The sequence below is a fragment of the Odocoileus virginianus genome, chromosome 20 (genome assembly GCF_023699985.2).
Source record: "Odocoileus virginianus isolate 20LAN1187 ecotype Illinois chromosome 20, Ovbor_1.2, whole genome shotgun sequence".
Taxonomy (NCBI): Eukaryota; Metazoa; Chordata; class Mammalia; order Artiodactyla; family Cervidae; genus Odocoileus; species Odocoileus virginianus.
In genome coordinates this window covers 48,311,337-48,338,185 of record NC_069693.1, presented here as the reverse complement: position 1 = coordinate 48,338,185, position 26,849 = coordinate 48,311,337, and the positions used below count along the sequence as shown (strand labels likewise).

The 26,849-nt window shown below is 64.0% G+C and overlaps 1 protein-coding gene across 5 annotated transcripts in view; it reads left to right on the top strand.

Annotated features, from left to right (window-relative positions):
* The window catches only part of GSE1 (Gse1 coiled-coil protein), a 390,922-nt gene that overhangs the window by 359,816 nt on the left and 4,257 nt on the right, over positions 1-26,849 (top strand). Inside the window, exons 3-16 of one of the 5 annotated variants that reach the window (XM_070451438.1) lie at positions 882-1,100; positions 9,390-9,589; positions 13,068-13,243; positions 13,639-13,836; positions 14,361-14,552; positions 14,888-15,192; positions 15,738-16,062; positions 18,259-18,872; positions 19,572-19,684; positions 19,955-20,183; positions 21,511-21,624; positions 22,334-22,699; positions 23,924-24,196; positions 26,643-26,746. In XM_070451438.1, the coding sequence (XP_070307539.1) occupies positions 882-1,100; positions 9,390-9,589; positions 13,068-13,243; positions 13,639-13,836; positions 14,361-14,552; positions 14,888-15,192; positions 15,738-16,062; positions 18,259-18,872; positions 19,572-19,684; positions 19,955-20,183; positions 21,511-21,624; positions 22,334-22,699; positions 23,924-24,196; positions 26,643-26,746 (3,428 nt within the window). Of the gene's footprint in view, positions 1-881; positions 1,101-9,389; positions 9,590-13,067; positions 13,244-13,638; positions 13,837-14,360; positions 14,553-14,887; positions 15,193-15,737; positions 16,063-18,258; positions 18,873-19,571; positions 19,685-19,912; positions 20,184-21,510; positions 21,625-22,333; positions 22,700-23,923; positions 24,197-26,642; positions 26,747-26,849 lie in introns of all 5 variants that reach the window. The other 4 variants (XM_070451437.1, XM_070451436.1, XM_070451439.1 and 1 more) reach the window with 4 other exon arrangements.

The window sequence follows — 26,849 nt, the reverse complement described above, 5'->3', positions numbered from 1 at the left end:
CTCCCAGCTCTCTGTGCCTCCCCCTGCACTCAGTGCGTGGCCTGCCGCCTGTGAGGCCGTGGGCCTTGTTTGTACCCCTCGAAGGTACCCGCAGGTTGGGAGCAGGGATGGGCAGGTGCCCCCAAGGGGGCAGGAGACGCTCACTCCCACCAGCCAGTGAGGAGCGTGGCCTTTGTTGATGGGTCTCGCGGGGCCTGCAGGAGGGCGAGCCCCCCGGGGGTGGGGAAGGCTTGCGGGGTCCCCTTGGTCAGCTCCTTGGTCAGCGTGGCCGAGCCTGGACCCCCCACCCCCACCCCGGGGGGAGCCGTGTAGACCTGCTGCTGTGCATCTTCAGTGTCTCGGGGGGTCTCTGCACCCAGCCGACCGCCGTGGGGTCTCGGCTGGCTGTGTCCTCTGCCCACTTCTCACCTCCAGGGAGCCTTCTCGGTGCAGACCCGCTTTGTCCCCTGGGGCCTTTGGGGTTCAAGGGGCGACGGCAGCTGCACATGAGGGCCCAGTCGACCCGCAAGGGACGGTCCCGGGTCCCCGCGGCCTGCCTGAGCGCAAGCCCGTTTCCTCCTCTGGGAGGAGGGAGGTGTGCGCCATCGTCCGTCTGGGGGACGTGCTGGAGGCCCTGCCTGTCCTCCGGGGGGGTCCCCGCTCTGACCCTCTCCTTTCCGTTGGCCTTCCTCTCTTTCTTGCAAGAATACCAGCCCAGGGTCCTGGGCCCCGTGGTTCTCTGGTTGTGGAGCGGAGAGGGACGCCGGGCCGGCGGCCCCCTCGCTCTGCAGCGCTGGCTCTGCCCCGCTTCGCCCGCCCCGCCCCGCGTGCCCGGCCGGCGCCCGCTCTGGTGCTGGGCCCTCTGCTCGCGGGTGACTCTGGTTCTTCTCTTCCTGTTTCAGGCATGAGCCATGAGCCCAAGTCCCCTTCGCTAGGGATGCTCTCCACCGCGACCAGGACCACTGCCACCGTCAGCCCCCTCACCCCCTCGCCGCTCAATGGCGCCCTGGTGCCCAGCGGCAGCCCCGCCTCCAGCAGCGCGCTGTCGGCCCAGGCCGCACCTTCCTCCAGCTTCGCCGCCGCCCTGCGCAAGCTCGCCAAACAGGCGGAGGAGCCCAGAGGTAAGAGGCGCGCCCACCCCGGGCAGCCGGCCGAGGGCGCGGAGAGCGCGATCCCCCCCGGTCCCCAGGGCTCTGGGTGCAGGGCTGTCCATCTGTCCGTCTGCCCGCGGGCTTGCACACCGAGCATCTGCTCTGGCCGATCTTCCTCCTGCTGCTGCTTCACGGCAGGGACGCGCTTTCGGACCCCTGCCTGGCTGCTGAGCCCCGCTCTCTGTGCTGTCTGCTGCCTTTCTTTGCTCCAGGAGCCGCCGAGGGGGCCCTCTGCCGATAGCAGTGGGCGTGGGGGGTGGTTTGCAGGTGTGATACCCCTTTTAGAGCCCCCGGCCTGCTCTGGGGCCTCTTCCCAGGAGGCGTGTGTCCCGGCATGTTCCTGAGTTGGGGGCACAGCTCACCCACCACTGCTATCCTCCCGGCCCCCAGGCAGGGGTCTTGTGGCATGGACAGGTGTCCCCCAGGGGTCTGGAGCCCTGGCTCCTCCTGTCACTGGGGCAGCTACGTGCTGTGTGGCTTTTGGCAAACGCTGGTCCTCTCTGAGCGTCAGCCTTCTCATGCGTACAACTCTGGCTCCAGGCCCTTCCAGGGTGACTGTCAAGGCTGTGTTAGTTCGGGTCAGAGGCCACCGGCTGCACGAGTGGGTGGTGGGCAGTTTGCACCAGAGCTGCCAGGAGGCCTGGGCCGCTACGGATTCCAGTGTGGGCCTCTCAGATACCCTTTAGCTGCCCTGCTCGGGGGGCAGGGGGTTCGACCTCCCGGGTAGAGGAAGCGGGGACTCTGGGTGCCTCTGCCTGCCATCTGCCTCTCCCTGAATGTCCAGGGCTTGTTGCGTGCTCCAGGGCCCTCTGGGCACGTCTATCTGTATCGACTCTGGGGTCTCCAGCACAGCAGAGCGGACGTTTGCTATGACGGGGGTGCGGCGGGCGTCTGCTGATGTCTGACTCCAACTTGTCCACACCCGTTTTCTGCTTACGTGGCTGGGCAAAGGAGGGAGCGGGGTAGGCCGGAATCCCGGGCCAGGTGGCTCTGGGCCCAGGAGCCAAGGCCATTGGGCCTGGTTTCTGCGTTGCCAGGGGGTCGCCTCACGGCTGGTGTCCACCCCAGGGAGGAGCGGGCACAGTGGCTCCAGCCCTGACTTGGGTTCTCTTCTGAGTGGACGAGGAGGCCCCCCGGGCAGAGTTTGCCCGGTGGCTCCCTGCTCTGGTGTCGTCCTCCGTCATGTTCCGGGGAGCAGAGAGACGGGGCCGGCACAGCGTCCATGGACAGCTGTCAGCAGGTCAGGAACGCCAGGTCCCTCTGGCTGAGTCACCCCCGACCTGGGTGTCAGGGCTTAAGCCAACATCCATGTCCACGCCTGGGCAGTTGGGCCCGTCCTGGGGTGACACCCCCCACCCCGCCGTCTGCAGAGGGCAAGGCTCCCGCGGGGGCCCCGGGTGTGGGGCAAGCCTGGCCTCGGTGGCCTTTGTCTCCTCTCTGCTGGCCCCAACGTCCAGCTCGGATGGCGGGCCAGTGGGCAGCCCACGTGCCAGAGATTGTCGGGCCTCACTGGCTGGGAACACTGTGCTGCGGGGGGCCCGCTCCCCTCGGCTGAGGTCCAGGTGTTCCCATGACACCCTGGGAAGGGTGCCCGAGGACTTTGTGATGGAGGGTTGGGGCGGGCCGGGCTCAGGCTGTCTCTGGAGCACGGCGTCCGCTGCTGGCTGGGTGGAGGCGTCCCCATCACCTGAGTGAGGAAACCGGGGGCCTGGGGAGCTCGGGGTCTGGACCCGAGGCTGCCCTGAGGCTCGATGTGGTTCCGCTGTGCGTGCTGGGCACCGCGACCTCGTTTCTGGCTCGTGGGGCCACAGGCCAAGTCCGTACGTTTAAAGCTACGGTGATGAGCCGGACATGCGACGCTCCATCTGGGCAACCCCAGTGGGGCTTTTGCTTTGAAGAGCTGAGCCCTGTCACTCTCTGGAGTCGCCTCCGGGCCACATCCCCAGGCCTGGTCCCCATTTTTCTTTTCTCACGGAGTCACCCCAGCTCTGCTGGGCCATCCCCCGTCTGTAGAACGGGCTGGCAGCCCGGCAGTGGCCCAGTGTGCGGGAGGGCAGGAGGCTGAGGCCCCGTGAGGAGCCCGGGGTCACAGAGCTGCTGAGGACGCGTGTGGTGTCTCTCGCTGCTGCTGCCTGGGCCTTTCCACGTGGACCTGGAGGCCCCAGGCTTAGGACGGCGAAAGCCTGAGCACGGCCCTGGCAGGGAGGGGCGGGCGTCCTGCAGTGGGGCGGGGAGCAGGCGAGGGTCTTGGCTCTCGGCCTCTGGGAGCCTGGGGGGCTCTGGGAGCACGAGGGGCGGCTGGCTGCCCCAGGCCCCGTCTCTCCATCGGGAACCAGAACGGCCAAGGGGCACGCTTGGTGATTGGGGGGGGGGGGTCAATTTTTTTCTCCTTGTAAATTTCCTATAAAATTCATTTCTAAAAGGACACAGTTCAGCAGGTTGTCACACGTTCAGAGTTGTGCAACTATCACTTTCTAAAAATTTATTAATTTGTGCAAGTTCCTGGCCACCCTGGGTCTTGGTTGCTGCGCGCGGGCTTTCTCTAGCTGTGACGAGCGGGAGCTGCTCTTGGTTGCGATGCACGGGCTTCTCACTGCCGTGGTGTCTCCAGCTGCAGAACGCAGGGCTCTGGGGCACATGAATTTCAGTTGCTCCCCGGCTTGTGGTGTCTTCCCAGGCCAGGGGTCGAGCCCGTGTCCCCTGCATTGGCAGGCAGAATCTTAACCCCCGGACCACCAGGGAAGTCCCAGCCGTCACTCTTGGTTATAGAATGTTTTGTCCCCTACGAAAGAAGCCCGCCCCCCACACCCTCCCCCAGCTCTGGCAGCCCCGATCTGCGGCCTGGCTGCCTGTGGGCACTCACGGCCCCGCTGCTGGCTGTCCGCGTGGCGTGCCCCTGGGTCTCTTGGCTTCCCACGGCTGGTTGGCACGGCACTCCTGGGTGTGGGGGGCTCACCCGGTGAGGGCGCTCCTGTCCTGAACCGGGACAGTGACTGTTCGTTGAGCACCCGCTCTGTGCCAGCGGCTTCTTGCTGCGAGAGTGGCCTCTGTTCTGCGTCCACCTCTCCGCCGGACCTGGCCGCGCTTCAGGCTTGGCTGGTGTCCCGACTCACAGGCCGTGGAGCCGAGATGGAAACCACAGTCCCTCCCCGCCACCGCCGCGTCCGTGTCCGCCTTCCCAGAGACGGCCCGGCACGGCCTCTGCCTCGGCCGTCCCTTGAAGGCCCCTTGTGCCTGCAGGGTGCCCCCAGGGGGGACCGTCCCACCCCCAAGGGTGCAGCGACTCCCTCCACCTTGCCGCCAGGCCCGTCTTTGTCACTTCGTGCCCCCCGGGTGCTGGCTGCGGTCCTGGGTGCCCCCAGCTCCCTGCAATCCTCTCCTCCACCCTCCCGGAGCCTCTCGTTCTGAGAGCCGTGGCCCAACTCTCCCGTCCGCTTCCCGGGCTGATGTCTTTCCTCACGTCGTGTCTTCAGGGTGCAGTTTAAAAATTCAGTGCAGAGCAAGTAATCCGCCTGCCTCGTTTGCTCTGTCCCCAGAGAGCTCGTGAGCGGGAGACAGCGTGCCCTGCGGGAGGTGTCTTATCTGGTCCCCATTGGCTGGCAAGGGGCCAGGGTCTGTCCCTGGGGGGCCCCCACATGCTAGACCCTGTAACCCACTATGGAGGGGGGCGCCCCGTGTGGGGACACGGACGTCGGCGGGTTCTGTGTCCTCGCTGTGTGACCCAGGCCCGGCGCGCAACCTCTCTGAGCTGCTGCCTGTTCTCGGGACGAGGGTGGCGTCTGCCGCGTCGATCCTGAGGGTTCAGGAGACGAGCACACTCGCTCCAGGCACAGTGCCTGCGGATGATGGCACGGGGCCACCCACACCGTCACCCCACCCCCAGCATGCAGAGCCAGGGGCTCGAGGGGCCGAGCGAGGTGGGTGCGTCCGTGGCTGAGGGCCGGAGACCCTGTCCCGTCGGGGCGAGTGCTCCTGTCTCTGCCGACGGCCCCGGGTGTGACCAGGCCCACACAGCACGTTCTGGAAGGAGCCTCAGGCTGCAGGAGTGCGCCTGACCATCACCTTGGTCTGCGTGTTCCCGTGGGGCCCTTGGCAGTGATGGGCAGGGGCCGCCTCGCACATGTGGGGGGAGCGGGCACCCTCGCTGGCGAGGTTGGAGGTGGGACTCTGCCCACCAGTGATGCAACCGCCAGAGTGAGGAACGAGGTGGGCGCTCGTGGTCTGCCGCCTGAAACCTGCCTGTTTCTAGGAAAACAGCAAAATGGGATGGGGGTGCAGCCCTGTCTCTCTCGTTAGCAGGGGTGAGCGTGAGGGGGGCATCCTCAGCTCCTCGCCCCCTCCTCTGTGTCTGGGCCAGGGTTCCAGGGAGAGCAAGGCCCAGGGGGAGGGGATCAAGCCCGCTCTGGAGGGGTGCCCGGCCTTGGGCCGTTGGAACAAGAGGCCTCCCCAGGCCGTGATGAGGCAAGTGTCGCCCCCCAAAGCCCCCTTTGTCTTCTCGCCCCTCGGGCCCCCTGAGCCCCCGTGGGAAGTAGCATGGACACCCACCCCGCCGCTCTGCTCTGGGAAACACATCTTGTGAGGATGACCACACTTGCCTTTGCTGGTTGGGGTTTGGTGACGCGGTGTGCGGTCCTGGGAGCAGGCGTGCGTCGCCCCTGGTGAGGGAGAGGGCTCCTCGGAGGGCGCGAGGGGGCGAGGCCCAGGCTGTCTGCACCATGGAGGGGCTGGCCTGTGGTGGGGAGAGCGGCTGCCAGGAGGGGCCGTGGGCAGCCTTGTGGCTCCCTCAGCAGGGTCTCCCCAAACCCACCGCGGGCTGGCCGTGTGCCCACTGCCCCCAACCTGCGGGGTCCTTGCCTGTGTGTGCTTACGGCGGGAACTTCACCTCCAGGGCACACATGTGCTCGTGACTGTGGGTCAGGGGGGTCCCTGCCGGTCCTGGGTGAAGTCTGGGAGGGCTCAGCTGTGGGGGGACCCTCCGCATGGGACGCTGGTCCTCCCTCCACATCCATCACAGCACCTCCCATCCTGTCCCCACGACGCTGCCCGCACACTGCTGCCCTTGACCCCGAGAAGCTCAGGGCACTGAAAGGTGGCCCGGAGGTCCTGTTTTAGGGACATGTCACCGGTCACTGGCCCTCCCCCCAGGGAGGAGAGGAGGGAGACAAGCTGTGAGGCTGAGGCTGAGGCCGGGCCCGGCCCTCCTCGCTCAGGGCTGGCCCTGGCACAGGAGCCCTGGTTTGGGGTATCCAGTTGGTGCTCAGCGATTATCCGGGTGGCAGGTCGAGGGCACACGTCTGGGAGCTGACGGCCTCTGTGCTGCCGCAGAGTCGTGTTTTCAGGCCGCACTCCTGCCCCCGTGGAGGCAACTTTGGGGTCTCAGCTGTTAATGACGTGAGCCCGGGCAGCCCCGGGTGCTCACCTGCGGGCTCAGAGACGGAGGGGACATGGAGCGCTGTGCACTGTCACCCCGGCCGCCCGCTGATGCCTGCCGCGCACCACGGTTAATCACGGCCGCCCTGAGCCCAGGGTTGGGGGCGCCGCGCGCTAATTGGCGGGTACGTGGTCGGGCATCCCCCAGGGGCCAGGCTGCTAACTGCCTGTGGCCTCCGGCACCCGTCCCCCACCCAAGTCCCACCCGCCCCCTCCTGCCTCTTCATTCACCGCCCGGTGCTTGGAAATGACGCTGGTCCCCAGAGACCTGCTGATGGTGTGGGGCGCAGAGATGGAACGGGGGCCGGGCAGCAGGTGGCCCCGAGTCCCCGCGTGCAGGGGCAGTGTGAGGCCTCCTCAGTGAGGCCCCGGCTCCCCCTCCATCTGCCCGGCCCTGGGAGGTTGACCCCGCGTCCCCCACCCCCCCGGGCAGTGCAGTCTCCCGGGTGATTGCTCGGGGCGCTTGGTGCATCCGTTTTCTTTCTTTTTTGGCTCCAGAGCGCGTGGGCCCACTTCCTCCACCCACAGGGTGGCCCCGGGCGCACAGGCAGTCCCCCGCCCGCTCTGTGGCTCTGTGTCCTTCCAGCAGCAGCGGGTGTGGCGGGAGGTTCTGGTCAGCGCTGCTGACCTGTGTCTGGGTGGATCGGGGCCCACTGCCCCACACGGCGGGTCCCTGGGGTGGAGTGCGGACACTGCTTCGCGACCTCTCCAAGCTGCCCCGCCAGGGGGCGGTTCGGGGTACAGGGCTTCCCTTCATCAGCTGTCCGCGCCCTGGGGCGGGCCGGGTCAGCCCACCTCCCACCTCTGCCACCTTGAAGCTGGTGTCCCGGGCAGACCCCCGACCCAACAGACACAGCTAGTTTCAGAATCTTGGAGTTTGTCCTGGGGAGGGGGGTGTGGGAAGGCAGCCAATGGCCCCCTGGCATTGGCCATCCCCAGTGGCCGTGACAGCTGGCCGAGGCTGGAGCTTGCCCGGCCAGAGGGTGGCGCAGCTGGGGTTGGGGGCGGGTGACGTCCTGACCTAGGGGTGGGCCTGGTGTTGGCCTGGGCGACTCAGGGTTGCAGAGCTGCTGGTGTGTGGGCCATGGTTGGTTGGTCCATTTGGAGAATCAGATCACACCTCAGGGGCAGCAGCCTTCAGGCGACCGCCCACCGGCCAGGCCCTGACGGGTGGGGGCTGGGAGCAGGGGCCCCCGGCCCTGGCGTTGTTCTGCAGGTGACTGAGCCCTTAGACAGCCCCGGCTCTGTCTGGACCAGTGTCTCCCACGGGGTCACCCTGTACAGTTGTGCAGGTCGCGCACAAGCCTAGGAAGTGCACTGAGCCAGCCACAACGGCGCACCTTCCCGGGGGCACAGCTCCGTGCCAGCCTCTGTGGGCCTCGGGGTCCAGCCGCTCTGCCTCCCGGCCCCTGCTGAGCCCACACCTGGCCGGGGGGTCCTCGGGGCAGAGAAGGGCCCCGAGTCAAGCACCCTGGCCCGTAGGCTGCCCTCCTCCCCATCAGGCAGAGGTGTCACCGGGGAGCAGGGGTGTGGTCGGTTGAAGAGACGAGAGGACCAGGGTCTTGGCCCCTGGGACCAGGCAGGTTCTGCAGAGAACCCCAGGGGGAGCTATGGAAGCCGTGAGTTTCTGCTTGCAGCGGGGGCGGTGTGTGCTGGCCCCCTGGTTCAGGCCTCTCAGAGGGGCGCTTTGTGGGACGGGGCATCTCGGGACGTCGGCAGTAGGCTCCTGGGCCAGGTCTGCCGCCTCCGGGTACCCGAGCTGGCCCAGCCTCCACGGGCAGGGCCCCAGCTGAAGCTCTGCTGTGTGACAGAATCAGGGGCATCCTTCCGGGCCTGCCCTAGACCTGGTCCCTGGGTGTTCTTCGTGGCTCACAGGTTTGGGGGGTCTGTGTGTCATGGGGCACCATGTGGGCGTCTGAGGGGCCTCTGACCCCCGACCGCAGCCCAGAGCAGCATGAGGTGTGGGTGTGCACACAGCCTGGCTGCATGGGGCCTGGGCATGCCTCTGGGGGCCCCCCAAACCGCAGACTCCAGCCTCCCAGGGGCCATGCTGCCAGGATAGGCCTCGAACTAGAGACCCACCTGGGGGCGGGGGCATCGGGGGCTGAGGACGGGGAGACTGGACGCACTGTCGCCCCCTCCCCCCGCCCCTCAAGGGAGCTGCTCTAGGCGGGCGCCTTCCCATCGGGGCCCCAAGTCCTCTCGGCCCCCACACCCTGTGCCCTCCTCACCTGCTGCCCCTGCAGCTGCCGGAGGCGGAACTGCCCTGCAGACCTGGACGCCTCCAGCCATGCCGCTGCCCATCCCCGCCACCCTCTCTGGGGGAGAAGCCCAGGGGTGCAGGCTCAGGGTGGGGGTTCCTTCCAGGGCTGGGGGGAGGGAGTGGAAAGCAGGTCACAGCGATGGTTGCACAACGTTGTGAACGTGCTGACTGGCCCGTGCGCCATAAACCCCACGTTACAGTTCAGTTCTCAAAATAAAGTGAGCTCGTTTGATGTCCTAGTAATACAGGCCTCTCTCAGCCCCACCCCTGGCCAGGCCTGGCCAGCAGCAGGCCCACTGCCTCCCGCCCCCCTACAGCATCCTGTAAGCCCCCCACTTGCTTTCCTGGGGCTCAGTCCCCATCCACATTGGGGGGACCTGCTTATTCCCCTGGCTCTTCCAACCCCCTTTGGGGTAGAGATGGGGTGAGCAGCCCTGGGGAGGGGCGGGCAAGGCACGCCCACCTGGTCGGTCGGTCGTGTCCCCCGTTCCCGCCTGGGCCCCAGGCTGGGCCGCGGCGTCTGTGGAGCCTGGCCTCTGCTCAGGCGCTGTGTCCTTCTCCCGCAGGGTCTTCACTGAGCAGCGAGTCGTCCCCCGTCTCCTCTCCGGCCACCAATCACAGCTCCCCAGCCAGCACGCCCAAGCGCGTGCCCATGGGCCCCATCATCGTCCCCCCTGGGGGACACAGCGTCCCCAGCACGCCCCCCGTGGTGACCATCGCCCCCACCAAGACCGTCAATGGCGTCTGGAGGAGTGAGAGCCGCCAGGTGAGTGGGGGGCTGATGGGGGGTCATCTCGCGCTGAGATCCGCTTCCCTCCGAGGGAGCGAGGGACAGCAGCTGCCCGGAGGGTCTGTGTGTCACGAGAACACTCACGGGACTCGTGGTCTGGGGCTGACCTGGTGAGCCCCGCAGAGCGGGGTCAGGACAGATTTGCTCTAGGGCCGGCGTCCCAGCTGTGGACAGGCTCAGCCCCTCCCAAGGCCTCTCCGCTCGGCGTGTGGACGGCCGTCCCGTCCCCGCGGCCTCACGGGCTCTTCCTTCTGTGCCTGCCTGTGTCCCGGTCTCCCCTTCTTCCAAGGACACCAGGGCCCGCCCTAGTAACCGCATGGCGCCTCGATCACCCCTGCACACACACCCCGTTTCCCGCACATGGTCACTTTGTGAGGTCCTGGGGCCTGGGACTCCCACAAAGGAATCTGGGGGGGACACAGAATGGTGTTTGCAGATCATGAGCACTTCTTGTAAACATGAGCTATTATTATTCCTGTCTGTTGCACCCGCGTGTTCACAGCTCGCCTTTACTGACACTTGTCTTAACTGTCGAGGCCTGCCCGCCCCAGGAGGCCTTCCCCACACTTGGCGGGGCTCCCTAGGTCTGCGCCCAGGCGGTGTGGCTCCTCGGGGGACTCGCCCCCGCACCCCCAGCCTGGAGGGCCCTCCTAATTAAGAACGCAGCCACTGCGCCGAGCTCTGGATGTTTCTGCCGAGTCCCCAGAGGGCCAGCGCCACTTGGAAGCACTAATTAAACCCGGAGAAAGCAGAAGGGGGTTGGGGGACGGCGAGTCTTCGGCTCGGCCCCCAGCTCTCTGCCCTGAGAGCGGGAGGGGGCAGCCTCTGTCCGCAGAATGGGGAGTCCCTGAATTCCCGGAAGGAGGCCAGGACCCAGCTAGGGGTAGCCCTACCTTGACCCCCACGTGTGAGGTGCAAGACCCTCCTGGCTCATCCCTGGGCTGGGCAGGGCCCAGCAGGGCCGATCCTGGCCAGAGCGGGCTGCGGACGCCCAGCTGTCCCCTGGGCCCGGTTTGAGGGAGAACCAGGGTCCGCACCACAGTCTCCTGCCTCCAGGGGACCCGTTGCCCCCTGACAGTCAGCCCTGACCTCGGGGCCCAACCACCTGCCTCTCCTCTCGCCCCTGGGGCCCGGCGGTTGCTCGTCTTGCCCTGCGCCCAGCTGTTGCCCTTCCAGGCCCAGGAGCCTCCTCAACGGGTCCCTCCTGGCCATGGGCCCCTTCCCCCGAGCTCGACTCTCCTCCGAGGGTCCTCACAGCCTTGGAAGTACCGAGTGACCCCGAAAAAGGGCTGTGGGGGCCGTGCTCTAGCTGCTTAGCACGCGGTGGCTGGTGAGCGAGACATGGGCGCCCCAGGGAGGTGGGCCAGGGCTGGGGAGCGGCGAGGGATGGGCTGGCTGGCACAGAAGCTCAGTGGAGGGTGTAATCCTCCTGGGGGGGGGGTGCTGGGGACAGGAGGGGGAGTCGTTTCCTGGCGGGGAAGCTTGGGGGGTGCTCTGCATGGGGGTCGCCGGCATTTCCCAGGTGGCGGGAGCAGCGTGGGGACAGATGAAATGACAAATAGTCTATTTGAGAGCTAACAGGGCGTGTCTGCCCGTCTGCCTGGTGGAAGCCGCTCTAATCACCAGAGAATGGAGGGTCCCCCTCCCCATCCTCCCTCTCTCTGCAGCTGCGCCCGCGACCGCCGCTCAGCAGGGAGAGCCGCCCGCAGGTGCTCCCAGGGCAGCAGCTGGGGCTCCCGGGCGCGGCCCCCTGACCTCCTGCCCAGGTGCCCGTCGCAAGCTTGGCGGGGCTCCAGGCAGGCGGGGGGGCGCGTGGGTCTTGCCCATTGGACCCCCTGCCCGCCGGCCGCCACCCCCAAGCCTTTCCCGCCCGGGAAGGTGCCATCTGGCTCCACCGCCTTCGAGCCGGGCTTTGTCCTGCTGCGGGCTTTGTCCTGACGGGGCTAACCCGCCTGGGGCTGGTGCACCCGCGGCCTCGCTCTGCCGTCTGGTCCAGCAAAGGGGGCCAGGAGTGGCCTTAGCTCCTCTCCAGGCTGTACGCATGGGTCCCCTGGGGCTGCCAGCCAGGAGACAGCGTCCGGGTCCCCTCGCTGTGAGGCCCAGCGTTTCCCGGGGGCCGCCCTGTACCTCGGGGGCCTCAGGCTCCAGCCACTGTGTCCCCGCCCAGGCAGCAACCCCCCCCCCCCCCCGGTCAGTCCAGCACAGGGCCCCGGAGCAGCAGGGTTTAAGGCCTTCACCCCGTTTGTGGCGGCCGGGTCCCATGCCAGCGGAGGGGGTGTGTGGGGGGGGTGCAGCTGCGACTGCAGGACCCGCCTCTTGTGCACGTCCAACCGGGGCGGGGGGTGCCCCCTCCAGGGCCTTGGAGACCAGGGGGGAGTGCCGGCTCCCTGCCCCGACCTGCGTGTGGGGCTCACCCTCGACGCCCCCCAGCCTGGTGAACCCCCCTGGGAAAGGGGGAGTCGGAGCCCACATGCAGCCCTGGTCACAGCATGGCCAGCGGCCTGTCTCCTGCGGTGAACGCCGCTGCCCTGTCTTCCGGGGCCCGGGAGGTGCTGTGGCCGCCCGCCCGGGTGTTCCACAGACATGATGACGGGTGGGCTCCTCCCCTGCGGGGGCTGTGCGGTCCGTCCCATGCCCCCCCGCGCAGGGAGCGAGCCTACCTGAGGCTCTGCGATCCCCGTCTCCTGACCTGATGGGGGAGACGTCAGGCAGACAGGGGAGGGTGTCTCCCTGACCCTTTGCTCTGGGGCGGACGGACCTCGGCCTGCGTCCTGCTCTCCTGTCGCTGACCAGGGTGACCGGGCCAGGCCTGACGCCAGGTGAGGGGGGCACCGTGCGACAGCCTGTCCATGGCCTGCCTGCTCAGAGCTGGACACTTCTGCGGGTGGGCCTGCAGGACGTTCCTCCATGTGGCCAGGGCTGGTGGGGGCCACCGCCTCCTGCTTCCTGCCTCGAGTGAGCCCCTTCTGGTTTCCTGGGGTCTCCCTCCTGAGCCCTCCAGGCCCCTCTGTTGGTCAGGAGTCTGGGCAGACGGGCCCACAGCCCCCACCAGTGTGCAGAGGTCCCTAGGCAGGTCTGGCCCCACAGCTGCCTGCTCTGGCCAGAGCCAGGGCCGCCAGGGTCTGTCTGGCGGTAGGGAGAGGCTGGCCTGTTGGCCCGGGGCAGTGCCAGCTGCTCAGCCACATCTTCCAGGGGCATCAAGGCCCAGTGATCTGTGAGGCAGGCCGGCAGCTGCCACCTGGGCCCTTGGGACGCTGGCGTGAGCGGGTGGGCGGTGGTCAGGGGGCTCAGTGGCTGTCACCCCCGCCGCAGCGCGGAAACTGTCAGAAGAGAGCATCACGAGCACATCCCTCTGAAGCTCGACCGCTCCTCTGTGTCCGGAGGAAGCCCTGACCTGCTGCCGGTGGCCGAGGTCTGAGCCACCCCCAGCCCTGACCCACACTGTCTTCTCCAGCAGGACGCCGGCTCCCGGGGCAGTGGCGGTGGCCGCGAGCGCCTCATTGTGGAGCCCCCGCTGCCCCAGGAGAAGGCGGGGGGCCCGGCCATCCCCTCCCACCTGCTCAGCACCCCCTACCCCTTTGGCATCTCGCCTAGCTCCGTGGTGCAGGACTCCCGCTTCCCACCACTGAAGTAAGTGTGGGCTGGGGGCCGGGGGGCGGGACCCCCGAGGTTCTGGCTGCTGTGAGTCCACACCAGCTGAGCCCGAGAGCCGCCAGATGGCGGCCCTGCCCTGGGCTGGTAGCCCTGCTGGCCGTTGCCACTTGAGCTCACAGCGGGCTCGCTGCCTGCCTGACCCTAAACCCCCAGCCTGGCTCCTGGGGCGGTTCCCCCCGGCTGCATGTAACAGGCCCGTGCCCCCGGTGAGGGCCAGTGAGGGGCCAGGGCGGCCCGAGGAGCGGCAGCTGCCCAGCTCTGGGCCCTGGGCCTCCGGCGGGGACTGCCCTTGGGAGGAGGGAGGCGGTGGCGGGGTGTGGGGCGTGGCCCACGCGCCCGGAGCTCACCGCCGCCGCCCCTCCCACCCGCAGCCTGCAGCGGCCTGTGCACCACGTGGTGCCCCCCAGCACGGTGACCGAGGACTATCTGAGGAGCTTCCGGCCCTACCACACGGCCGAGGACCTGCGCGTGTCCTCCCTGCCTCCGCTCGGCCTGGACCCAGCCACCGCTGCGGCCTACTACCACCCCAGCTACCTGGCCCCACACCCCTTCCCGCACCCGGCCTTCAGGTGAGGCGTCCAACGTCCCCAGCCACCCGCGGGCAGGCCCTGGTCAGAAACCAGACACCCCCGGGGGCGGACCCTGGGGCCGGCCGCTCCCCCAGCCTCCGAATGAGCCGTCCGGAGCTTGCTCCTGGAGGGAGACTCTCCTCGCACCAGCCGGCCTCCCTGCCTCCTCCGTTTCTACCGAGGGTTCCATGGGTGCTTGACTGTTAGTCCACGGAGTGCGTGGTTCACATGCGGCAGGTGGAGACGGCACTGGGTCTCCGCTTTGTGTAGTAGCTTCCCGGGTCAGACGGTCAGACCTGGAGGGGCCCCACTGGGCTTGGCCCGGCTGAGCTGAGAGGTGGCAGGCAGGGTCTTGTGCCCTCCGGGAGTATGGGGCTTTGGGGCTGGCTATGGAAGGGGGCTCTCGCGGGACTTTTGTGGAGGCCCCGTCCGGCGCTCCCACATCAGTGCCGTGTTTGGCGGGGGGCTGGGTCCCGCCTTCCTCTCTGCCTTGGCTGCTCACCAGCCCCTTCTGCCTCCCACAGGATGGACGACTCCTACTGCCTGTCAGCCCTGCGGTCCCCCTTCTACCCCATCCCCGCCCCCGGCTCCCTGCCCCCACTGCACCCGTCGGCCATGCACCTCCACCTCTCAGGGGTCCGCTACCCTCCTGAGCTCTCCCATTCATCCCTGGCAGCACTGCACTCGGAGCGGATGTCCAGCCTCAGCGCTGAGAGGTAAGCCAGCCCCGTCCCGGGGCCCTCAGCTCACCATACCAGAGCCCGGCTGGCCAGGTGTGTGTGGACAGTCCACCCCTGCAGAAGGGGCGCTGCCGGGAGGTCCCGGCCACTGTCTGGGGGCTGTCCTCACAATCGCTGGCCCCGGCCAGGAGCCTTCCAGGCGCCTGGAGAGTCTCTGTCCACGACTTTTGGTCTCCAGTGGAGGCTGAGTTTTCTTGGCGCATTAGTGAGAGCAGAACCTGGCCCACGGCCCATCCCCGTAGAGAGGAGAACCCCGGGCTCAGGTGTGAGCGCCTCGCTCCTGGGTGTCACATCTCCGTGCTCACCCCCAGGTTGCAGGTGGACGAGGAGCTGAGGCGGGAGAGGGAACGGGAGCGGGAGCGGGAGGCCGACCGTGAGCGCGAGAAGGAGCGGGAGCGCGAGCGTGAGAAGGAGCGCGAGCGTGAAAAGGAGCTGGAGCGTGAGAAGGAGCGTGAGCTGGAGCGCCAGCGGGAGCAGCGCGCCCGCGAGAAGGAGCTGCTGGCCGCCAAGGCGCTGGAGCCGGCCTTCCTGCCCGTGGCCGAGCTGCACGCACTGCGGAGCCACGCCGCCGAAGAGCGGGCCAAGCCCTCGGAGCAGCTCACCCCGACCCGTGCAGGTACCTGGGAGGCTGGTGGCTTCGGTCTGAGCGAGGACGGGGGCGGGGTGCGGCCCTGGATCAGGAGCCGAGGACAGGGATGTCCACTAACCAGATTCAGAGCTGGTGTGAAGGCTGGTAGATCACTGGGATTGTGCACCATAGTACAAGCAAATTCTTAGAGATGGTAGGTTAAAAAGATAATCAAAGCTTAGTTTTTAGCATACTTTATTTTACTATATACTTAAACAGTGAATTTGCACAGCAGCCCGTCTAACCTTCCTTTTTAATGTACTTTACATACACTATACTTAGGTACAACCTTAGTTTCCACGGTTGTCTAGCCTCTAGTGTGGGCGATTCCCCCCAGAGCTCAAGTCCGCTCTGCTGGGTGGTGTGAGCCCGTCCAGGGTGTCACTCAGATGAGGCGGGACCCCCGGGGAGCAGCCACGTCCTGCTGTTCTTGGCGCGGCCCCACGGAAAGGGGGCGCCCTTCTCCAGGGCGGGGCGGGTTGAGCCCAGCGTCAGGACCCCCGCCCTGCCCTGACGGCCTGCCCCGCCCACAGAAAAGCTGAAGGACGCGGGCCTGCAGGTGCCCAAGCCGGTGCAGCACCCCCTGCACCCGGCGGCCGCCCCGCCCCACGCGGCGCCTGGCCTCCTCGCCAGCCACGGGCTCTTCTCGCTGCCGGGCAGCAGCGCGGCCACAGCCCTGCTCCTGCAGCGCACCAACGAGGAGGAGAAGTGGCTGGCGCGGCAGCGGCGCCTGCGGCAGGAGAAGGAGGACCGCCAGTCGCAGGTGTCGGAGTTCCGGCAGCAGGTGCTGGAGCAGCAGCTGGACCTGGGCCGGCCGCCGGTGCCCGCGGACCCCGAACACCGGCCGGAGAGCGCCAGGTGGGCCCCAGGGGGCGGGGGAGCCTGCGTTTAGCGAGCGCCTCCGGTCTACTGCCTGTGGAGTGCTGTCCCCTGGGTTCCGTGTCACCTTCTAAGACCCCCGTCTGGGCTGGGAGGAGGGAGACGGGGGAGGAGGAGGGTGCTCAGTTCAGGGGCTTCATCCGCCAGGAAATGTGTCCACAGCCGGCCCGGCCCACCCTGCAGGGCAGGCTTGGTGCCTGAGGGGGCCTGCCGAGAAGCTTCCATGGATACTTAATCTCTGTGCTAGCATCTCTCTCTGCCCGAACTGGAACAAGAAGGGGACTCCCTTTGATTTTTAATCATACAAAAAGTTAATTTTATTTTTTTATAATTTTTTTTTAAAATAACCCATTTTTACCTGCCCTGTTGTTAAAAAAAAAAGTAACACAACTTCTCGAGAGGCCTTTGGTCCTATCTTTGGGACCCTGGCTGCCGACACTCACCTTGTGAGCTGGGCCCCTTCGTGGAGCTGACCCGGGGCCTTGCTGCTCCCACCTGCTGATCTGGCTGTCACCCTGTGTCCCCCCCCACCCCACCTTCCCTCCAGGGCTCCTTCCAAAGGCCCAGGTGGAGACCCTCAGCCAGAGTTGGTGGCAGGAGCAGGTCTAGGCCTGGGGGACGCTGGGCCCTGCCCCGTCTCCTCCACTGTGCACGGAGTTCGGGCGGGAGGGCTTCTGAGCCTCTTCCCAGCCCTCGGCGTCCACGGTGCCTTCTTCTCAGGATGAGAAACGCTCAAGGTGTCGGGCGAAGGTGTGAGTGCCACTTGGCTGCCTCCCTCTCTGCTCCAGCTCCTGCTGGCCAGTGGGTTTCTGTATCCTGGGCGCAGCTGACCCATCCAAGCCCCTGCCTCGGCATCCACTGATCAGGGCGCCTGGGGAGGATTTGCCCGGCTAGCTGGGTGTGGCAGGAGTGAACCACGACCAGATCCCTGGCTAGGCCTCTGTCTTGCTCAGGCAGTCTGGCCTCGGTGAGCCAAGCAGGACATTCTGCTGCACATGGTTCCCCTGCTACTCCGGACCCACGCGGGGCCACGTAAGGGCTGTCTCATCTACTTCTGAGCCGCCCTCTGCTCCCGTGATCCCCTAGGGGGCCGTGCGAGCAAGCGGTGCACGCCCACCATCTCCTGAGGAGTTCAGGGCACGCTGCCTCCCTCGGCCTGGGGCCCCACGATCCCAGTGCAGCTGTCGGCGCACGGGCTGCTGCTGCAGCAGGCGTGGCCTCTGCCCCCTGGTCAGGTGGTGCCCACGGCAGCATGACATTCTCTCGGGGCCCTCTGATCAGAGCTAGAAAACCAGTCTGTGCCTGGCTCCAGCGCAGGACGTTTATTCTGGCACCAGGTTTTATGCCTTGAGGGACGCAGCTTTTCGATGCGGTTGGTCCCTTTGGTATCTGCCCGGCAGCAGTGCAGTGGCCTCTGGGGCTGTGGTGGGCCGGCCCCCTCCTCGCGCAGGAGCAGCCCTGGGTACCTGCCTCCTGTGCCTGCCGTGGCCTCTGCCCTTTCCCCTCCAGTCCCCTCAGATGTTGCCCTCGGTCACCTTGGCAGCATGGGGCTTCGCTTAAAAAATAGTAGGTGAACTGGAGAAAACTGCAGCCAAGTAGCCTCCTGAAGGTTGAATTTGAATTCTGTTTAAAATGCACCAGGGAGAGAGGCACTTGGTTCGGCCTTGAGGCAGAGCTGCTGATCTGAGGCCGGTGGGAGGGGGTGTGCGCTCTGCCGGTGACCTGGGACAGGCCCCGGTCTGGTCCTCAGAGACCCTCTGGGTGTGGCTGCTGCTCCCTGGGCACGTGGGGTCGCTTCGGTCCTGACAGGGACCACCAGGGGGGAGCAGCTGGCCGTGAGGGTCTCCTCGGGGAGTCTCCCCAAGTCCAGTCAGGCGGGCAGACCCCTCAAGCTGGTCTCTGGCTGCGATCTGTGAGCACAGTGTGGGGAGAGGAGGCCGGCCCACCCCCACTCTCTCCCACGGGTGACACGCCTTGGGCTTGGGTCCTCTCCCAAGCTGGTCTGCACCAGCCTGAGGAGGACGTGGGTCCCTTGGCTGCAGAGAGGAAGGCATGTCCTCCCTCCAGCCCTGGGAAACGGCCCCCAGGAGGCCTTCTCGCCCCCTCCAGTGATGGCTGGGGGCTCCTGGCCCGGGCCCTGGGCTGATGGCTGCTCCTGTCCCCCCCCCCCCACAGGCCGGGACCGACCCGCCATGAACCAGGCAGCCGCGAGCCCCCCCAGCACTTCGGCGGGCCCCCGCCGCTCATCTCACCCAAGCCCCAGCACCCCGCGGTGCCCACGGCCCTCTGGAACCCCGTGTCCCTGATGGACAGCTCACTGGAGCCACGGCGCGCCCCCGAGGGCCACCCCCTGCACGGCCACCCTGCCCCGTTCGAGCCCAGCCGCCCGGCCGCTGTCCCGCTGGTGAAGGTGGAGAGGGTCTACTGCCCAGAGAAGGTGGAGGAGGGGCCCCGCAAGCGTGAGGCAGCCCCCCTGGACAAGTACCCGCCGCCGCCCCGGGAGCCGGGGTCCCTGGAGACGCAGGCCTTCCCCCCCGGACCCAGGCCCTTCCTGGCAGAGCTTGAGCCGGCCGCCCCGACTGTCTTGGACCAGCCCCGGGCCTCGCTTGCCCCGCCGGCCACCTTCGGGGAGCCCCCCGGACCCCTGAAGCCAGGCTCGCCCTACCGGCCACCGCCGCCTCGGGGCCCCGACGCGGCCTACGTCTACGACGAGCTCCTGCAGCGGCGCCGGAGGCTGGTCAGCAAGCTGGACCTGGAGGAGCGGCGGCGGCGGGAGGCCCAGGAGAAAGGTCTGCTTCCCCCCCTCGCTCCCGCGCCAGGTGGGGTGGGAAGCGGCCAGCAGTGCCCTGGGATTCCCCGGAAAGCCACCAGGAACAGGAGAGCAGGCCCGGGGTGGGCGTGGCCGTTTTCCACCTGCATCCCCCAGCAGCCGGGTGGGATCAGGGGTCCCAGCCCAGCTCCTTCTGCCAGGTGCCGAGCCCAGCCTCACAGTCAGAAGCGGGGCCCGAGGCCACGTGAGGAGCACGTGTTTGGTCCTGGCTCGGCTGAGGGTCCCCAGAGGGCCTCCCCTCCGCTCACCTGTGAGGTGATGGGGATGGGCCCCAGTGCCCTCGGGCTCTGCTGTTCTGCACGGGACTCTGCGAGCAGGCTCTGTGCCTTTGCCAGGACAGGGAGCCTGCGTGTGCCTGGACCCTCCTGAGCAGGAGGGGGAGTGGATGTGCAGACAGACCTGGGCTGCCCTGGCCCGGGGCTGGAGTGAAGGACAGTCCCCTGCCGGGGGCCTGCGTCAGCCCTGGTGCCCATCTCATGCCCCCACCCCAGCCCTGAGGAGGCCTGGGGTTAAGGGGACGCCTGGCCCAGGGTTGGGGGTGGTCAGGAGCAGCAGGGCCTGGCCTGCGGTGGGCTCTCGGGTCCTAGGGGTGCCCCATGTGTGTCCCTGGAGAGGCGAGGCCCCTTGCCTGGCTGAAGAGCTCTGTGCCCACCTCCAGGATACTACTACGACCTGGACGACTCCTACGACGAGAGTGATGAAGAGGAGGTCAGGGCCCACCTCCGCTGCGTGGCCGAGCAGCCGCCCCTCAAACTGGACACATCCTCCGAGGTATCTGGGGTCTCGCCGCCGTCGGGCCCTGGGCTGGGCTGCGGGCACCCCCTCTCAGCTTCCCCATGCCGGCTGGGACGCCGTCTGGGCGCCCTCCTCCCCCTCCCTGGGCCCGCCCGGCCCGGCCTGGAGTGGCCACAGCGCAACCTTCGAGGCCCAGGAGGCCCCGGGGTCAGCAGGAGCCTCTGCCCACGGTTTCAACCTCATTTGTTTTCTTTCCCAATCTAGAAGCTAGAGTTTTTGCAACTTTTTGGCTTGACCACCCAACAGCAGAAGGAGGACTTGCTGACCCAGAAGCGGAGGAAGCGCCGGCGGATGCTGAGAGAGCGCAGCCCGTCGCCCCCACTGGCGCGGAGCAAGCGGCGGACGCCCTCGCCCAGACTGGCGCTGTCCACCCGCTACAGCCCCGACGACATGAACAGCAGCCCCAACTTCGAGGAGAAGAGAAAGTTCCTGACCATCTTCAACCTGACCCACATCAGCGCTGAGAAGAGGAAAGGTGAGGCCAGGCCTCGGGGCGGGCTCGCTGGGGCGGCTGGGGGGCTCTGAGGAAGCAGGCAGGGCCGTGGGCTCTGGGGGTTGAAGCCGCCCCTCGGCTCTCACGGACTCATCCCCCCGGCTCTTCGCCACCACGCCTCTCTCGGTTGGAAACGGAGAGCAGCCCCTTCAGAACGCTCTTTCTCTTGTGTCGTCCTGTGAAACTGAAGGCGGCTGGTGGTCTGTGCAGTCAGCTATGGACTCCTACCCGCTCTTGCCCCCGGCCATGTCTCCCAGTGCCTCCGGCCCCAGGGTGGGGGGTACGTGCACCCTCCTGCAGCAGAGTGCTCAGCCTGTGTGGTTTCTGGGTCTCCGCTTCGCGGGTGGCTCACGTGGCTGCCGATTCTAGTTCTGATGGCAGGAGGCGTGGGTGGTCTGTAGCCACGGGGCAGGGCTGGGCCGACACCCACTGTGCGTGGATGGCTCGCCCTTCTGGATCCGTCTGGCCACCAGGGGCCCACTGGGCTGGAATCTGAACTCACCTTCTGGGGCACCTTCCTTGGTCTGCGCCTCAAGCACTGCTTGCTCAGTGCTGGGGGGACACTTGACCTTTCTAGGCCACACCCCCACCGGTCCCCCCTTGCTGAGGCCTGGTCACCTCTTTCTGGAAGGAAGTCCGAGGAAAGCAAGAGTGCTCAACGGTCATTTTAGTTGCTTTCACTCGTTTCGTTCGTTATCAGCCGAACCGGGGGGCCTGGATTTCTCCTCTCCCTTAAGGGGGTAGTGATGCCACCACGACACATCCCTGGGAATGTGAAGGGTTTTGTTCGAGAAGAGCGTCTCTCAGCCAACGGCGATGTGGCCGCCTAGATGTCAGCAGTTCAACGGGGGCCCCCAGCCTGCGGGGTCACAGGGGGTGTGTGTCCCTCTTCCCTGGTGGCAGCTGTCATGGGAGCCACACATGCGACGGAAGCAGCGGGGAGTGGACCGCCCCGGGAGAGAGCCTGCCCGCCCGAGGCGCAGTGTGGCTTTTCGGGGTTGCTTCCTGTGTTGAGGCCAACTTTTTAAAGTGAGAATTCACCCACAGAGGCTCGCAGGTACCTGTGACTCGCCACACGCGTGCACCGCTCTTCTTGGAACGCACCTGAAACCTTAGGTGGTGACAGCCGAGGAGCCCGGGCTCTAAAGTGAACTTTCTTCCTCTAAAGCCAGCCCGTGCCCATGGCCTCGTGTCTCTCGTTCCGAAGGACTCGCACCTGCCAGCCGCGGCCTGAGCTACACTCCTGCTCCTCTGCCCGCTCAGGAGTGGTGCGACCCCCCCCGGTAATCTCGGGCTGCTTTTCTCACAGACAAGGAGAGGCTTGTTGAGCTGCTCCAGGCCATGAAGCAGAAGGCGCTGTCCGCCGCGGTGGCAGACCCGCTCAGGAGCTCTCCGAGGGACAGTCCTGCCGTGTCCCTGAGCGGTAAGGCCAGCCCCATCCGCCACCCCCGGGACTGTCCCGGGGGTGCCCAGGGCCGCAGGCCACCCCCAGGTCGTCTTCCTCCCGGACACGGCGGGCTTCTTTCTTCCTCTCCCTTCTCTCTCTCAAGCCTCCTGCGCGTGGGAAGACCTCAGCGGAACGCGGTGTCGGCAGTCACGCTCTCGGGTGTGGGGGTCCTGGCTCCTCCGGCGGACACTGCCTGGTGGCGGGTGTGGCTGTGCCGCCGTTTGTCCCCCCGCCGTGGCCCAGGTTTTGGTTCCAGCACTTGCCACTCGGGCTCCATGCTCCCGGCGTGTGTCTCGCAGGCCTTGTGACACCTGCTTTCACTCTCTTTCTCTCTCACGTCTCTCATTCTGCCGTCCTGCTGATGGAGCAGGAGATACTGGTGGTCCGGCCCTGTTCCTGGCTCCTGATTTAGTCTTTCTCTCTGGATCTGGCTGTGTAACGCCTCTCGGATGACCAGAAGCGACTTGCTCCTTCCTTCACATTCTTCTTCTTCTTCCCAGACACCTTCCTGGGGCACCTTTCAAGGATGGCCTTGCTGCTTAAACATGGCCCGTCTCAGACCAAACAGTGCACGCTGACCTTTACTTATATGGTTCCGGAGTTGGTCCTCTGTCCTAGGTTAGAGATCAGGGTTGGCCTGTTCACGTGTGGCTCTGACCATGTCCCTCACTTTCTGTCTCTTAAGAACCCGCCACGCAGCAAGCCTCCCTGGACACGGAGAAGCCCGTGGGCATCGCCGCCTCCTTGTCTGACGTCCCGAAGGCCACGGAGCCTGGGAGGCTGGAACAGCTCCGGCCTCCGGAGCGCATCCAGGAGCCAGCCCCCACCAGCGGTGAGAAGGCCAGGCCGAGTGAGGCCCCCGGGGGCAAGAAGAGCCTGAGCATGCTCCACTACGTCCGGGGCCCCGTGCCCAAGGACATCCCCGTGCCACTATCGCACAGCATCAATGGAAAGAGCAAGCCATGGGAGCCCTTTGTGGCGGAAGAGTTTGCGCACCAGTTCCACGAGTCCGTCCTGCAGTCTACCCAGAAGGCCCTGCAAAAGCACAAAGGTGAGGAGGCCGCTAGGGCTTGGGGGCATGGCACCTGGTGTTAGGGGCAGGCTCTGCCTCCCAACAGAAGTTATTTCACTTCTGTAAAGCCTTTCATTTTAGTAACGACAGGTGAGGAGCCTTTTCAGCAAAAATAGGATCCAGGCCTTTCACAGTGCAAGGATTTCCCAGCCTGCCCACAGACTCACCCGGGAACACCACTGTCCCGTGATAACCCGACCCAGTGGCACGTGGTGGGACATTCTGGGTGCTCTGGCCGGTGCCTGAGCCCCCAGAGTTGAGATGCCCCTTGGACATCTCAGTGTGGGAGTCACTACAGTTCAGAGTACAGGGGTTAGTACGTTTCATTCCCACTGAATCAAAGGTTAAAATGACTAGAAAAGAATGTTTAGTAATCAACAGCTGAGAGAAAATAATGTGATTATTATTTTCGCATTATTTTTCAAAACAATTTAAAAAATTTCCCTTCTATAACCTGTGAAAAACTGAATTGACGAAGAAGCGTTTTTAGATAAACAGGTCTGACGGTGTCAGTGTTCTTCAGGCAAAATAATGCTGTCAGCAGGGATGAAATGAAAAAGTGAAGGGTAGTGGTTTTTGATGTGGATTTAAAAAAAAACTGTCCTCTGTTGGATGTTTGTTGTGAGTTCAGAGTCGTATTTTTTAAGAGAGGAAATGTTTTGGCTAGATTAAACTCCTCTGCTCCCTCTGAGACACACCCACAGAGGCTTTTAAGCAGCTTAAGGACTTAACTTTTCCTGCCTGATCTCAACCCTTCCCTGACTTTACACTTGACTGTTTTTTCGGGACTTTAGCATCATCCAGCCTCTGCCAATTTGGGCCGTACGGGTCCATTGACTGCCCAAGGCTGCTGGCCACACGGGGAGGCGGGGCAGACCCAGTCTAGACAGGCCCAGCCCACTGAGATTCTGGCTAGCACAGGGGCATGCACGGGGACCGGAGCGCCTGTGTGTCCTGGGAGAGGGGACGGACGCTTTGGAGACCAGGGCGGTGCGGCTCATAGCCTAACCCAGCCGAGCGTGTCGGCACAGTGTGGGGACCTGCACCCAGCTCCGCCACCATCCCGGCAGCGCTCTCCAGCCTTTCTGATGGAGCCGTCTCTGGTCTCCGAAGGGCCACAGGCCTCGCGCCACTCCGTCGTGTCTGCCGGGACCTGTTGACTGTGTCCCCGGGGGCCCTGTGACAGCCGTCTCCCCTCCTCAGGAAGCGCAGCCGTGCTGTCGGCAGAGCAGAACCACAAGGTGGACGCATCCGTCCACTACAACCTCCCCGAGTTGCAGTCCTCCAGCCGCCTGCCTCCGCCCCAGCACAATGGGCAGCAGGAGCCCACCGCCAGCAGGAAGGGCCCCCTGGCGCAGGAGATGGACCCCGACTCAGAGGAGGAGGACGACGGGGAGGACGAGGAGGAAGACCCCCCCAGGCGCAAGTGGCAGGGGATTGAGGCCGTTTTGGAAGCTTACCAGGAACATGTGGAAGGTATGGAGGGCTGGGGAGGCAGGCCAGGGCCCGGGAAGGGTGTGCCAGGAGGCTCAACGGGCTCATGATGGGTGCCAGTTTCCATCGCCAGGCTGGGAACTGCTTGAGTGACAAGGCCCCGGGCTCCTGGGCCACAAGTAGATAGGAGCCTCAGAACCGCTCCTTGGGCTTCTGGGGTGCCTGGGCTAGCTTGCAACAGCCACTCCTCACGGACAGACGTCCTCCCTGGAGGAACCTAGGCGCCGAGCGCCTGTCCCACCCAGTGTGACAGCGTGGACCTGGGCCTGCTCGCCCCGCCGTGTCCTGTCGCGCTTCTGAACGTTCTGTCCGTCCTCACCCTGTGGCTGTGTACACAGGTCCTAGAAAAGGCAGTGTTTCACCCAGCCGAGCCCAAGTCTCCCTCTCTGGCGTGCTTCGCGGGCTGCGTGGCTCAGGACGTGCCCACAGGCCTGGGCCTCCTGGAGCAGCACTTAGCGCAGGAGGTCAGCCCTCGTCGGCCTTCAGAACGTCAGAACCCTGGCTATTGCCACTTCCAAATTCGACTTACTACCGTATTGTAGAGAAGTTTTTATCATGGATATCATGATCATTTCAGATACTTTGAAACAGGCATCGTAAAACTAGCTAAGTATTCAATACAGTCAAAAAGAATGCCCTCGTAGCCATAACAAGAGTATCAATGCCTGTTTTTTATTGAAGTATATAGTTGATTTGTTAGTTCCAGATATACAGAAAAAGTGATCTGTTACACATATATCCACTCTTTTTAGATTCTTTTCCCATACAGGCCATTAGAATTTTGAGCAGAGTTCTCTGTGTTAATACCAATCTCCCAATTTATCCCCCATAATCATAAGACTGTTTTCTAGATCTTTATTTCTGTGTTGTATATATTCCACATATAATATGTGGAATCATTTACTTGGGATGTTTGTCTTCCTCCAACTTACTTCATTCTGTATGACCATCTGGAGGTTTATCCATGTTGCTGTGAGTGGCATTTCATTTTTTCCGTGGCTGAGTAGTATTCCATTGTACATACATACCACGTCTTCTTTATCCATGCCTCTGTTGATGGACATTTAGGTTGCTCTCATGTTTTGGCTGTTTAACAGTGCTACTATGAACATAAGACTGCATGTATCTCTTCAAATTATGTTTTCTCCAGATATAGCCACAGCAGTTGGGATTGCTGGATCATATAGCAGGTCTCTCTTTAGTTTTTAAGGGAACCTCCATAGTCCTCTTCATAGTGGCTGCACCAATTTATATTCCCACCAACAGAGTTAGGAGGGTTCCTTTTCTCCACACCCTCTCCAGCATTTACTGTGGGTTTTTTGATGATGGCCATTCTGAATGGTTTGAGGTGGTGGTTTTGATTTGCACGTCTCTGATAATCAATTAGTGATGTTGACCACCTTTTCAGCCATCTATATGTCTTAGTTTTTGGAAAAATATCTATTTATAGATGTTCACCCAGATGGTGGCGCGTGGTGGTCCAATGGTTAAGAATCCACTTTCTAATAAAGAAAGTGTGGGTTCAATCCCTGGTCAGGGAACCCGAGATTCACTAAGAAAAATAAGGGGGGAAAAATTGATCTTCACCCATTTTTTGATTTTTTTTTTTCACCCACTTTTTTGATTAGGGTTTTTTTTTTTTTTTCTTTTAATGTTGAGCTACATGAGCTGTTTGTATATTTTGGAGATTAAATTCCTTATTGGTTGCATCTTTTATAAATACTTTCTTCTGTACTACGGGTTGTCTTTTTGTTTTATGGTTTCCTTTGCCATGCAAAAGCCTTTAATTTGGTCCCACCGTTTGTTTTTGTTTTCATTATTTTAGGAGGTGGATCAAAAAAGAGCTTGCTGCAATTTATGTCAAAGATTGTTCTGCCTGTGTTTTCCTCTAAGAGTTTTTATAACAACCAACCTTTACATTCAGGTCTTTAATCCATTTTGAATGTACCTTTGTGTATGGTGTTACAGAGTGTTCTGTTTCATTCTTTTTACATGTAGTTGTCTAGTTTTCTCAGCACCACTTATTGAAGAGACTGTTAGAACAGAGATTTGTCCTTGAAGATTTGAAGCTCAGTATCTTTTGGAAAGGCAGAGGTTTTACTTTAGTCGTTAAAAACTATAAATTTCTAACAGCTTAAAAGTTTTTATGTCTAACCCTTTTATCTTTCTTCTTGAAAAATGCATCTTAAGGCTGTAAGTTATTATTATTTCCTAAGCTGCATCCCTTAAATTGCCTTTCGATGCTACGTCCTTGGTCTTTATTCTGCTGGGTTGGGTTAGTTCCGTGACATCATCACCAGCACAATTGACAGGGCAGGGAGCCATGTGGTCCAAAGGAGAGAACGTGGCCAGCTGCTCTAGAGAGGAGGGCACGCGCCGGGCCTGGAGCCCTGCGTACAGAAGATGTCACCCTGGCTTGTCTTTTCAGAGCAAGATCTGGAGCGGCAGGTGCTGCAGGCGCAGTGCAGGCGGCTGGAGGCGCAGCACTACAGCCTCAGCCTCACAGCTGAGCAGCTCTCCCACAGCATGGCGGTAAGTCTCAGGACTAGAACTGGCTCCAGGGGGCTTTCTTGACCTCACAGTGGTTATTCTCATTCAGCCTTTCGAGTCTAGGTTCAAGAGCACCCATACAGAC